The 14,376-nt window shown below is 36.7% G+C and overlaps 1 protein-coding gene across 1 annotated transcript; it reads right to left on the minus strand.

Annotated features, from left to right (window-relative positions):
- Positions 1-5,568: 5,568 nt before the first annotated feature.
- On the minus strand, positions 5,569-12,442 carry LOC115921468 (low-density lipoprotein receptor-like). Its single transcript, XM_030978971.1, has 5 exons — positions 12,352-12,442; positions 9,744-10,001; positions 9,279-9,441; positions 7,312-7,430; positions 5,569-6,133 (listed from the first exon to the last, which is right to left on the minus strand). Exons 1-5 carry the CDS (start codon positions 12,440-12,442, stop codon positions 5,841-5,843), a joined length of 924 nt encoding a protein of 307 aa, XP_030834831.1. The 3' UTR covers positions 5,569-5,840.
- Between the last annotated feature and the right edge of the window lie 1,934 nt (positions 12,443-14,376).

Raw genomic sequence — 14,376 nt, forward strand, 5'->3', positions numbered from 1 at the left:
ATAAGTACAAGAAGAAAAAGAAGAAGGAGAAGAAGAAAAAGAGAAGGAAGAAGAAGAGGAAAATAATGATGAATTTGTAGAATTTCTATAACGTACGAAAACATAAGTATATACAAAATGAAAAAGTATGAACCGGCAGAAGAATACAAATTTCAATCATATAACATGTCATTCACTTCTCTTCTCTGACTGTCAAGTATTAGGTATTCCTTTAATTTCCTCTTAAAATGAGCATAGTTTTCTATTTCCTTTACACCATTGGGAAGGGAATTCCAATGTTTTATGGCATTGTAGTGAAACGAATTTCCAATACTACCTACTCTTTCTGGTAAGTTAAAGTTGAATCGGCTATTTCTTGTATTATAATCATGTACGTCAGTAACAAGATCGAAGTTGAATCGAATATAATGATTCGACCTAGTATGATATATTTTATGCACGTGATGCAATACGAGTTGTTTTGATCTTTGGTCACCTTCAAGAAAACCAGCTTTAGATAGTTCGCTGTAGCCAACATGAGTTTTTGGACCAGAACAGTTGATAAATCTCACCATTTTGTTCTGTATAATCTTCAACTTCTTTTGATCTGACTTTTTTATGTTACTATACCATGCAGTGTTAGCATAGTCAAATAAACATTGAATAAGAGCAAAACAGAGTGTACGTCTTGCCTTTTAAATCCATACATATCTGTACGAAAATTTCAGACGAGAATTTGCTTTTGTTTACAACTGATTCTACTAAAGATGAAAATGAAATTTCGCTAGCCAACTCAATGCCTAAATACTTTACAGAATCTTTCCTTTTGGTTACTTGATTATTGTGTGTCACTTTGAATTCGTATGACTTTTTAGAACTACTTTTAGAACAAAACGAAATGCTTTCTGTTTTTCCCCAAGTGTAAAGAAAGCTTATTATCAGTCATCCAATCGACACACGTAGACAGCTGTTCACTGAGATTTTCCTCAATATATTTAGGATCAGGATTTGAATAGAGTAGTAAGATGGAGACGAACCAAGAGAGAGTGAAAGAGAGAGAGGGAAAGAGAGAGAAAGAGAGGGAAGAGGGGGAGAATAAAGAGAGAGAGAGAAAGAAGAAATAGAATTGTAATTCACACACGCAATAATCACTCCACATTTCACAATCTACCCACTCAGAAATACATGATTCAGATTTAAACGCTACGCCGTTATAAACATCAATATAAACCTGTCAATTACATACATGAGTTCTAAAAAAAGAAGATCATGAGGTAAACCGTGTGAGTAAAAAAAAAAATTACACTCAGAAAATTTTCATTTATTTTAAAATTCAGCTATAAACGAAAGGTTATCATACATGTTTTGAAAAAGTGTTATATCCTAAATCGTTTGGTATCTTTTTGTGTGGTATGTGTTAATGGTCCCCAAATAAACAAAGTTTCTAAATGTATAAATGAAAGTCGGTATTTACAATATTTTTTTATTTCTTTCTTTCTGTATTGCAACCAAAACTTGAGGTTGGATTTGCTACTTATTTCACTTATTTCATGACTCACATTATAGATATACATATCTGTAATCTTGTTGAGGGTGGTGGACCTTGATGTCAGTTAGAGTTTAATAGAGAGAATCCTGAATTTTGTTTCCTTTTTTCACTTCTGTTATATGTCATTGGCAGACTAAAATTGAATAATGAGTCTTGCAGGAGTTTCCCTCTTGAAAGGAATGTCAAAAGGCTATTCCGATTCGCTGATAGTTTGCTTGGTGTATTTGGAACAGCAAACACATAATTTCCCTTTTAAAATACACACGCACCCTCCCACATATTCTCAATTTTATTTCATATAATATCAGAACAATACAAATTATTCTTTAGAATACACTTCTTTTCATCACAATAACATAATTCAATAAACTTAGGTTATCTCAAACGTATCTGCTTCAAAGACCGACATCATTTTTTTTGGAATCTTAATAATTTGACCTCTAAGGACCTACTCATCGATGTGTTTGCTGTGTGTGGTTTGTGTGTATGTGTGCGTGCGCGCGGGTGTGTGTGAGTGTTTTGTGTGTTGTTTATTCTGTAGCTTAGTATTTCATCCCTTGTAGATACGTTACGTCCTAAAACCATTCATTTAATGATGTAATCAAGTTAATATATGTTCATTAATGGACTATAACCAGTCTCTTTTTTATGTAAAATTTTATATCATATTTATGTGTACTTGGACTTGAACTTGAACTTGAAAGCCGGTGTAATGATTGCGGAGCGCCAGGAGTGTCAAGTATTAAAGATATGAGCGCTGTACAGATCGCACTATTATTACTATTATTACAACTCGTAAGTTACAATCAATTGTTTTGTGGAATGAAATGAGTTATAATATAAAACAAATTATAAAAACCTTCGCTACTACCCAACCCCAAACAAAACACCACCCCACATATACAAAAGAACACACACATCCGCACACACCCGCATCAAATAAAACACAGGCACACAGCATTGAATTTAACGACACTTAAAATATAAAATAAATTAATGAATTTCAAAAGAGGAAAATTAGATTTCGTGATGAACGACCCGACTTTAAAGATAAAGACCAGTTATGGTCATGCGATTGCATTGTGAAAGAAACGCTGTGGAACCGATCAGAAAAGGTTGATCACTGCATATAAGTATCGGTGTGTACTGCAAGGTTCTGGAATCATCATCTTAATAATAAGATATTTGGCCCAGTCTGGGTAAAGTTACAAGCACTGTACACAGAAAGATGTATATGTGACTACGCACACGTGCGCGACACGTGCGTTTATCTCTCAATAGATAAACTAATTTACCAAATATATCAATAGGCGGTTTCCCGGCAAAACTGTATTAGTCAAAACATATTCTTTCACATGATTGGTAATAAGAGCTTCCATTTCATTTTTTGAAATTGGGGCGTTTCCAATACTGGTCTTTACCTTTAAAGATGTTCAAGCTTGGGTATATAGAGAGCAGCACACGGACGCCGCCATTCTCTCCCGAAGAAAACTGAGTGTGTACATCGGAGCGGTTTCGGAGTACCGCGCGTAATACCATAATTATCGTACATAATGCAGTCCTAGGAAGTCTGCATGAACATTTGCAGTGTACGTACAGTGCATTCAAAGTGAAATATCATGTACGCGTACGTTGCGTGCTCGCTAACGTGATCTAACCACGCCCGGATATTGACCATAATACATAATATAATCTTCGAATTCCCATAACATATCAAATAAAACTTGCAATATTAAATTGTAAAATACATTTATTTTACAGAACTATTTTAAAGTGCATGTTTAAATGTATTCAATTAATCACACATCAGTAAATTTGATATTTAAAAACTAAATTACAAACAGCAAATCGAACGTGAAGTAGGCAAGTTGGCGATCACTACATAACACTGAGCCAACAAGTATTACGCTCCCGTGCGTAAAAAATCCGCAACATGGTATAGGTATCGCTCGTCCGTGTGCTGCCCTCTATATACCCACGTTTGAGCAACTCAAGATGGCACTGTTTCTAACACTACCCTGTGTATTGGAATCAATAATTCCTATTCGAAAATTTTATTTAGCCGGAAAATAACTGAGAAAAAATGTTATTGTTACGCTATGATCACAGAACCATGAAGATCAAAGGTCATAGATCCTTCAGCGAAACCTGCATTGGCCACTTTGTGACGTAACAATCGATCGATGAACATGATTTATATAAACAAAAAGCATTAAGCTTTTTATAGCTGTAGATTATTAAGTCATATCTAATGTGCAAGTATTTACAATAAACTTCGTGTTATTTCAACTAGGATGCAAATTTGTAATGGTAGTAAGCTTGCCTCAGATATTTGAAATTAAATTTGACGATGCCCTGTCGTATTGTGGACTGAAATATATCATGGCCATCATGATCTATTCTAAAGATTAAAACACGAATACGTTATCAGAATGTCTTTTTACGCTTAATTATAGAAAAGATTACTATTAGATAATTTCGTTATTAAAGAAACGTCTGATACAACCAACAACAAAAAATTAAACTTAATGAGCCACATCCAGCATGGTTTGAGAAAAAAATATTAAACAAAATATTAAGCTGGATTTCAGAAATCCGGAGTCCAGTTTTATAAAACTTGCTATCAATAAAAAGTTCTAATATTAAAAAAACTGTTACAAGCTAATGGAATCGTTGAATTCGATTGGCCAGAGCAAGAAGTTTTAAGAGATGGATAATAAATAAATAATCGGAAAAGTGTCAAATTGCAGGTTTTAGGATTGTAACATTTTACTATTTTTGACAAATTAAAACTGCGTTTATACAATGTAAGCACATTTCCTGACACTATTAGGCTTTTGTATTCATATTTCATCATCTGTTCGATTTTCCCCTTGTTAGTTCAAATAAAAAGTGAAATATTAACTACCTGAGGTTATTTTTGTCGATTGGCCAGAGCGAGTTTGTCATAGAAAAGTGACACTTGTTTGTCGTGACAAGTTTTATGAATCAGGGTCCAGCAGGTCCATTTGACTGTATATAAAAGGTTTGCATGATACTTACCACTCCTATACAAAACATGATACAAACTAATTAATAAATTTAATCTTATATGATTGTGCGGAAAATTAATAAAAGCATAAAAATAGAGATAAGTAAATGGTATAACTTGTTCTATATACAGCGAAAAGTATGTATGGGCTTATAGTAAAGCGTATAAATCAACACTTCGAGTATGCGCGTTCAAAGAGGTGTCAAAATGCTTTAAGATATTGCAATGGGTTTTCTGGTTGTATACATGTACGTATAAAACATTATCACTTGCAAATATCAACAGCGATGCCTCGTGGATTATCCCATCTCTTTAAACTTGTATGATGATAATGACCCGCAGCAATTTACCCCTGCTACTCTGTTACCCTTCCATCTATGCCTGCCATCCGAAATTCATAATAGCCTCCCTCTTCTATCCCTGTTTTTCTATTCAAAATTGATGCATGTCGTTCTAATGCTATCCAAAACGATTAACCAGTTGGATAATCACGTCTACTTTATTTGGACTCCAGGAATCTCCAGTGAAGGGATCAACTAAGAAGAAGATGTTCTACTTTTTTATGTGTTAGCTCATAAATAATAGTTAAAATAGGCCAGTTTTCCATTATCTTATGGTAAAACTAACATGTGTAACAAGTTGGACATCAGAAAAAAGAGAAATCGCTGAGTCAAAATTTGAAAGAAAGCGGACAATAATGAAATAAAAATTATAAAATCTCGAAAATTGAGATCATTTGATCTACACATAATCATTTGATCTACATATGTGTATCATTTTATCTACATTATATGTTAATGTCAAACACAAAAGTTTTCATATTTGTACAAACACTGCCAAGGTTATCTTCCCAATTGATTTTCACACAATAAACGAATTGTGTAAATCATCGAAGAAGTTTCCCCCAACTTTATGACGTGGATTGTGTGTCCGGACGCCAAACAAAAAATAAAGCTTTCACTTTTGCCATTGAATTTTAAGAAAAATTTGCATCACATAACACTAATCATGACAAATATCTGTCCTTTATAATATAGTCCAACAATTAAAGCCTCGGCAAATTAAAACCGGGGCAGTTTCACCAAAAAATCACATTGCTGTATTTACAGTTGTCATCAATTTTCAGGTTTATTGCGTCATTTCTGAATGAGTCTTAAGTTAAAAAAAAGATTTAGGAAACATTGGCATTGCAAATATTGCACTTCTTGCTGTTTGAAATCAATTGTTCGATAACAAACCTGTCCGGACACACAACATGTGGGTTCATTCGTTCTTCATCGCTCAATTAAGGCTCGACATAGCGACATTGGCAACTTGAATTTTCTTCACATGACCAAATAGATGGTCGGAATCATTGAAAACGTTGAGAAGGGATTCAGAATCGAGAGCATACTTCAGTAACGTCATCTGCCCATCCTCGGCGCCTGAATGACTCATGTAGTAGGCCCCTTTGTAGAGTAGGATGTCGGATATTTTGTAGTCTGACAGGATCGCTACCTCCTTAGGATCGTTTCCATTCAAGTCCATTGTGATGACCTTGGCGTTGCCGTAGTCGCACACGCTTAACCGGTTCGCTGCCAAGACAAAGAGAAGTCTCGTTTACAAATTGTTGAATTGTTTCTCGTGTTTTTATGTTTGTAATTTGTTCGTGTTTGTTTGTTTGTTAGTTAAGTTATTTGGTCTGTTTCTTTGTTTTTAGATGAATCTGCGTGTGAGATTGTAATTTGAAGCGAAATTTTCAAAAAACATTTCACAAACAACATTTTACAAAAAACACTGTGATGAACCCCTCCGGTTTATGTCTTAATATGTGAACGAGCATAATTATTAAGAGGTAATATTCGAGATCTATGGGGTAACTGGAAGTCTTATTTCGCATATTGAAATTACACTTATATTGAATTATATTCGATGTTAATAAATGACGATGCTGATAGAAAGAATTTAGTAATTAGCAGACAATCAAGATAGGAATTGCAAGCAAGTCGTGATTTTCAGCAAGTTTTCATCATTGTTTTTTAACATTTTGCTGATCGTTCCCCCTCCCATAAACACACACACACACGCACACACACCTACACCTTTCTCAGGCAGTGCCTCTACCTGACTCGTCCTTGATGCCTTGCCGTTTTACAAGAGGCGTAACTCCCGTTGCGTTATTATAGCAGCGTTCTTCGAGCCATGCCTGAACGCTATTAGCCCATACGTCAGTAATTCAACACATTGCTTGGACTATTCATGTTTCATCTCCCATTTGTACGATGTTACACTCACACGGTGTGGTAACGACCACGCCATTTCCTGACGCAGACCTACATCAACCAAATGACGCATCGTATGCAATGGGCGGACGGTTATCTCTTAAAGGGATTGGATAACTTTGCCTCAGATCTGAAACAAAATCCTGAATTTAGCTCATGCGCAATGATAATTATAAACCTTTAGGTTAGTCAGGAGCCCCATGACTTTTACAAGCCTCTCGCCTATCTGATTATCAAGATATTTATGATTGGAAATCGAAATCAAATTTTGCGTTTTCCTACAACGGTTTTCATAACACTACAGTCTATTGGGGAAAACGAGTATGGTAAAACCGGTCACTCAAAGATTTTTACTTTTTTGAGGCACTTCTTGATTATTTTGAAGCACAATTTTTGTTTAGGTCTTTAATATTACACCATATCACAGACACTGATAACACATAGGGCCGTCATCTCAGATTTAACATTGTTAAACAATGCCTTTAACTGACCTGGTACTTCTATTGCGATTGCGTCGATATCATTGACGTCAGGGTAATTGCTGTATAACTTGTCATAATTGGACTCAGTCCAGCGGTAAACTCTACCAGTCTGAGTGAAATACAGATATCTGTAAAGAAAGAAAATAATAATGTCGTGTACAGTCAATTTGTCCTCTCTATATAATACTCCCTTCACGTACACGGATTTTGCTTACGAGTCCTTACAGATCGCGCAAATTCACGGATCTTTCCCGGATCCTTACGATTGGCGACTTTTACCTAAGGACTCGTAAGAAAAATCTGTGTATGTGAAGGGGATATTAAGAAGATTTTTGACATGGATCGGATCCTTAAGAGTGTCTGCAAGTTGTTGCGAGTTGTGACAAGTTGTGACAAGTTATTTACGGATACCAGCGAGTAATTTATGGATGCTTGCGATTGAATACGAGTTGTCGATTCGTAAGGACTCGTAAGAAGAATCTGTGTATGTGAATAGAAAGGGGCTCATTTTATTGTAGTCGATATTTTTCCCTGACCAGTGGTGCTCGATTTAACGCTATACTGTACTAGAGGTAAAACCGTAATATTCCCTCTAGCGCAAATCTTAAGTCTTAAGCTTCCCTAGCTGATCATGAGACGGCGCTGTGCAATAAAGCACTACGCCAGGGTAGAAAGTTTATCAGTTCAGTATCCCTTTAATATGTCTGAAAGAAAAGTTGTAGGCCTATATCAAGACAACTGGTCAATATTTGCTTGAGCACTACATTATTAGCGAATCGGCTATTATTGAAGCGATGTTAATTTTAGTCTACCAGTAGTGTCATTGCGTGAGGAGATTGTGTTTGTTACAAAAAAGGTTAATATCACTAGTAGTAGTAGTAGTAGTAGTAGTAATAGAAGTGGTAGTAGAAGTAGTAGTAGTAGTAGTGGTGGTAGTAGTAGTATTAGTAGTGGTGGTGGTGGTCGGGGTGGTAGTAGTAGTAGTAGTAGTAGTAGTAGTAATAGTATTAGTTGTAGTGAGGAGGATGTGGATGATGCTCGCGACCAGAAGAAGAAGGGGGAGTGTCATCATGGCACGAAAATCAGTAAACTATCGTAAGAGTTAAATGCTGACTTTAATAAAGGATGACGATGATGATGACGATGATAATGATTAGTTGTAGTAGTAGAAGTAACGCTGTTATTAGGATACTATTGTTATTACTTTTTATTTTCATCATTATTATTATACTGTAAAGAGGCTAATCTGCTTTTTAAATTCTGTGAGGGAATTGATCCTTTCATATCATCGCTTGTCGAATTGGTTAATTCTTGTACAATGTATAATCGCATGACCAAAACTCAGTTCAACCGTCTCGTTAAGGGCAATCCAACACTTTTGATAAGTTGATTTGTATGAAAGCAGATTAAAAAAATAAGATAACCTGTAGTTAGAAAGTTTGAAATAAATCAGATCAATAATAAGTTAAGCTATGAATGCTTGACACAATTATGAGATGTTTAAGTCTATGTGGATCTCAAACTGACGGTTTAGACAGTGGATTGTGACGTAGCCGCTGATACTACTCTCCCATGTGACGTGTACAGAAATATAATTAATTTCTGTTTTCTCCTAAATGCCTTCTTCTTTTGGGCACTCCTCAAAATATATTACGGACAGCATATTATTATAGGTCCTCTAAGGAGAAAAGACCCTCCCGGGTTATACAAGTTTGTAAAATTGAAATCTTTAGTCATTTGGGGTATTGGGACAAATGGGAGACTGAAATCCTCTGTAAATACATTACATAGACATTACTGATGCAGCCAATTTGAATAGACCAAACCTATAGTGATAACAATTTTTTTTAATTCATAAACTCCTATTGTTAGTCCGATTTCGTTCAAACTTTCACCAGTCTACTTTTCTGAGTTTTCTGCTCTTCTCTAGAGTAGTGTGCTATCAAGGTTGGATTTCCATTTAATTTAAGCATTACCCATTAGTTTCATCCAGTTCTACTGCGCTAGGTCTGGTCAGCTGGCCAAAAAGATCGATCTCCGAGTCTGGATCATCAAGATCAATGCGAGTAATCACCTGGTCCCCTAGATATGCACAGTAGATCTGGCCTCTCGATTCATCGATGGAGATCGAAGTTGGATCTGCAATACGATAATAATAATAATGATAATACAGATAATGATGATAAACATAATGGTAATAATGACAATAATAATAATAACCATAATTATAATAATGTTTACCCAAGGCAGCCTCATTGATATTAACATCATTCTTCCTGATGTTCCTGCATTCATATTATATAACAGTGTACAAGAAGAGGAAAGCGATAATCGTGTCGTCACGAAAATAGATAACCGGTATGAAAAGAAATTCCTTGCGAGTGCTTGAGCGGTATGATAGTTGGTAATGTCTTCTTTTAATCATTTACGTCAACTGATACCTGAGTAATTTCCGTGCGACACAGGTATTCTTTCTGTCATATCCCAGTTGCCACGGTAAATCTTGTTGTCAGTTTTGTTGGTCCAGTAGAGTTTCTGTTTGGTCTCATCGAACGCGATGTCCCACGCTTCGATAGGATCATCATCTTCGTTCAGGGCAGTGAACGTGTAGATCCCTAAGACGGCAACGTAAACCTTTCTAGCAGTGATATCCGTCAAAAAGATCTTGTCTTCACCCGTAACAGCATCATCATCCCCGGCTGCACGGAAAGAAGGTGGAAATTAAAGAAGTATTTAAAAGTGTTCATATTCATTGACACAAAAACTGTATGTTTCTGACGAGTATATAATTCATCTGAATAGCTGTTAACGATTCTTACTCTTGGTCCAATGGCTTCTATTGGTAAATCAATGATAAATCAAAATCGATTTTAGCAACTGTCCACCAAAAAAAGTATATTCTAATCAGTGAATGTGTAGATCTCTAAATCGGCAACGTAAACCTTTCTAGCAGTGATATCCGTCAAAAAGATCTTGTCTTCACCCGTAACAGCATCATCATCCCCGGCTGCACGGAAAGAAGGTGGAAATTAAAGAAGTATTTAAAAGTGTTCATATTCATTGACACAAAAACTGTATGTTTCTGACGAGTATATAATTCATCTGAATAGCTGTTAACGATTCTTACTCTTTGTAAAATAATGTGTGAGTATAAAAATCATCTATTAAATTTTGGCTTTAGATATTTTCTGTAGAGTGTTTATGTATCGGCGCTGACGTAATAGATAGCCAATCCTGAGACAGATGACAAAAGCGCTGAAATAGCGCCGTCTTACATAATACGGGGTCGGTGCTGATTAATGGACAGGATTGCAGACGGATAGGATCAGTGTCTGGCTATACAGTGCGTCCCAGAAAAAACGAAACCGAGAATTATCGATGTTTTATCTTAACCCGTTTACTACTGAATTATCTTATTCCCATAGGCTTTACACAGGGACCACCAGGTTCCAGTAAGCAATGGGTTAACTTAATCACAATTATAATTGATAAATGACACATTATTATTTGGAAAGCTTAGATCCTCCTCTTTCATTTGATTTGACACATATAATCCATATTTCACGCATGAGTGATTAAAATGAATTTGAAGAGGGGAAAATAAAAAGTCATTTGGCGGACGGTATCTGAATTTCAAAGACAAAAATCCCATTTCTAAAAAGTTGAGTTACTGCCCTTTCATATGACACCTCAGTCAGGAAAAATGAGCTAGGAATAACAAAGTTCTGCTTGTTTAAAGTAGTGCTTGCATTTCCATAATTTTATTAAACGAATTCGTTTTCACTGGCTGTCTGCTGTAGCAACAAACGTAATTAACAAAAGACTTAACTCCGTTTCGTTGACAATCAGCCGTAGACGAAAGACATCATGCATGGCTGATTGTCAACGAAACGGAGTTAAGTCTTTTGTAAAATCATGTAGTTGCTACGGCAGGGAGCCAGTGAAAACGAATTTGTTTGACAAAATTATGGAAATGCAAGCGCTACTTTAAACATACAGAATTTTGTTATTCCTAGCTCATTTTTCGTGATTGAGGTGTCATATGAAAGGGCAGAAACTCAATGTTCTAGAAATGTTATTTTCTCTTTCAAATTGACACCTTCCGCCAAATGACTTTTTGGTTTCCTCTCTTCAAATTCATTTTAATCACTCATGCGTGAAATATGCATCATATGAGTTGCATCAAATGAAAGAGGAGGATCTAAGCTTTCCAAATATGTACCATTTATTAATTATAAATGTGATTAAGTTATGATAAAACATCGATAATTCTCGGTTTCGTTTTTTTCTGGGACGCACTGTATATAAATAAATGGGAATTGGCAACAGGTATCAATGGTACCAGGCGCGTACGCAGGGGGGGGGGGGGGGGAGGCTGGGCGTTTACCCCCCCCTCCCCTTTGGTATTTTTATGTGTGTAAACTCCCCTAAAAAAAAACCTAACCCCCCCCCCCCCCCCCCCCCCCTTTGGATTTTTAAGATTTATTTTTTAATATTTTTTAATTATTAAAAAGAAGAAGAAAAAAAAGAAGAAAAATTATTCCCATGGCTGACCTAAAAAAGGTGCCCTTACCCCACCCAACAAAGAAAAATGTCAATTTTTCAAATTTCGAGACTAAAAAAAAGAGAAAAAAAGTGTCCTCTTAGCCCCCCCCCCCCCCCCCGCTTATTCAGCGGCTGGCTGAGTCGTTGCAATTTTTTGGGGGACTACCAACAACAACAAAAAGTGTCGGCTTACCGTGCAGTGCATATACACTAATGCACTCCCAAACATGAATTGTTTGTCTATTGATGTCTGAAACGCATCGAAACGCGTCATAATTTATGACGTACATAAACCTCCTTTGTTTTTTGTCAAATTGATTTTTGTCCGAATTTTAGCACAAACTTGTTCCTTCGTAAAGGAATAACCATCGTATTTTAAGGGCAGGGAGGTTATTGTAAGCCCCCCTGCCCCTCCCCCCCCCCCCCCCCCATCGGAAGATATTTCCAATCAAACAAGACCTTTCTAGTCAGATGGTATAAAATGTTACATTTTGATAGACCTACCTATCGCACAGTCTACACCTGTGTAGCCAGGTGAGCAGTCGCATTGATGACCAGCAGCTGTCTTAAGGCATTCACCGCCGTTCAAACACATCAAATTCAGTAATCCACATGCAACACCTTCAGAAGAGTCCGTCGGGGAAACTAGGACTACAATGAATTGTTTTTAGATGGAACAGAAATTGAAGAAATTGAAGATTCAGAAGATCGTTCAATAAGCATATTAGGTGCGACTTTGGGGAGGAACAGACGATGAAACACAGTTCGCTCTGCCCCCTTCCTCCCAGAACCCTTTACCCAAAGACCTAGAAGTTTTCAGCTCCAACGCCAGATCACGCGTCCTCCACTGGACCGGCTTTGTGTAGTGACTCGAGAAGAAAAAGAATATGCATATGTAGGGATTTAGAACACACTCGCAATCAGCATTAGAAGGAGAAAAAAAATCGGAAAGATATAAATGATGGTAGTGATTGCGAGTGTATTTGAAGGGACAATGAGTTTTCCCTGCGCCCCATACATATATATATATATATATATACATTATACAAAATAAAATACCAAATTTTTGACTCATTATTTCAGTCTAATATTAGCCAATGCGTGGACTGTAAATTGTACATATATACATAAATGTACTGATTTCATATATATATTTGAAGGGGCTATGAGTAAATTCTCCTCCTCTTCCCGTCTAAAATATTTTCAAAATCCCACCACCCGAAGGCTCAATGACTTTCTTGTCAGATAGTTTCAAATAATTCGGTTTGATCGACGGTTTAATCGACCTACCTGTCTCACAATATAGTCCTGTGAAGCCAGGAGGGCAGTTGCATAGTTGAGTATCAGTAGCTGTCGTAAGGCACTCACCACCGTTCAAACATGATTCACATGCATCTCCACCTGAAGAGGCCGAGGAAGCTACAATGAATTATATATGAAACTTAGTTATTACTGGTTATTATTAGTATTACGTGTTCGAAGGGGTAAGGGATTCATTTCACCTCCCCCGATAGATTTTCCACCAAAAAACAATCAATGACAATGACGTTTTACTTGTTATCATGGGATTGACAAAGGTTGATACAATTGCAGTTCTGAATACTACTTTGTTTTGCAAGAAAAAACAAATAATATAAACCCAGACGTTGTGTGTCCGGACTGTTGATTTTAAACAGGGGTTTGGAGAATTTTAAAAGCAATATTTCATATCGGAGTTATGTTGGACAATATTATGAAGGACAATTATTCGTGGCGGCTAGTGGTTTTTTGTTAATATTTTTCTTTCAATCTGAAGGCAAAGGAGAAGGCTTTATGTTTGATAAGTGTCCAGACAGGCCTACCCCCCCCCCCCCCTCCCATCCCCATCATCCGCCATGTTGTGACCAAATGACACCAAGTTGGTCAAACTCTACGTATAGATGGCTCTGATTTCGACATACCTGTAACGCAGTCTACTCCTTCGTATCCGGAAGGGCATGTACAAATCGGAGCATCACTAGTCATGTCACATTGACCCCCATTGAGACAGATCACAGATCCACAAAAATCTCCATCTACTGAGCCCTTTACGGGGCTCTCTACAAATCATTCCAGAAAAAAGGGGCGAATAACACAAGACTTGATATACATTTTCAATATGCATAATTAAAGGAGAGTGTATTTACTGGCCACCAGGGGTGGATCTTGTAAAGAGGTGGGGCACAATACCAAAACATCTCTGACGGAAAGAGGTTTATTGCATTTTTAGGTGCATTCAAAGTAGCTTTAACACTTGAAATTGGGGGCATTCGTTTTTATATCTTTGCACTTAAAGCTATTCACGAAGATGGGACTGTAAAAAGGGGACCCAGGCCCGTTACACCCCTTCCATTGCTTATCGTTTTAGGAGGGGTGGGATGAAGAAAACAAGTACGTTTATTTGAGATGTAGGCGTAGTTGTCGGTCAAACCATAGTTAATCTTGAAGGGAAAAAAGAAGTCCAGAAAATGGATGCCATATACATTGAATGCGACGACGATGCTTGTAGAA

Source organism: Strongylocentrotus purpuratus, unplaced genomic scaffold, assembly GCF_000002235.5.
Source record: "Strongylocentrotus purpuratus isolate Spur 01 unplaced genomic scaffold, Spur_5.0 spur5_contig_815, whole genome shotgun sequence".
Taxonomy (NCBI): domain Eukaryota; kingdom Metazoa; phylum Echinodermata; class Echinoidea; order Camarodonta; family Strongylocentrotidae; genus Strongylocentrotus; species Strongylocentrotus purpuratus.

Excerpts from the sequence above, each read along its gene's own strand:
- LOC115921468 (XM_030978971.1), bottom strand. The coding sequence starts at position 12,442 with ATGTGTTTGAACGGCGGTGAATGCCTTAAGACAGCTGCTGGTCATCAA. Across the intron at positions 9,442-9,743 it reads GTCGCACGGAAATTACTCAG|ATCCAACTTCGATCTCCATC; the intron begins GTATCAGTTGAC and ends ATCGTATTGCAG. Across the intron at positions 6,134-7,311 it reads AATCGCAATAGAAGTACCAG|CGAACCGGTTAAGCGTGTGC; the intron begins GTCAGTTAAAGG and ends TTGTCTTGGCAG.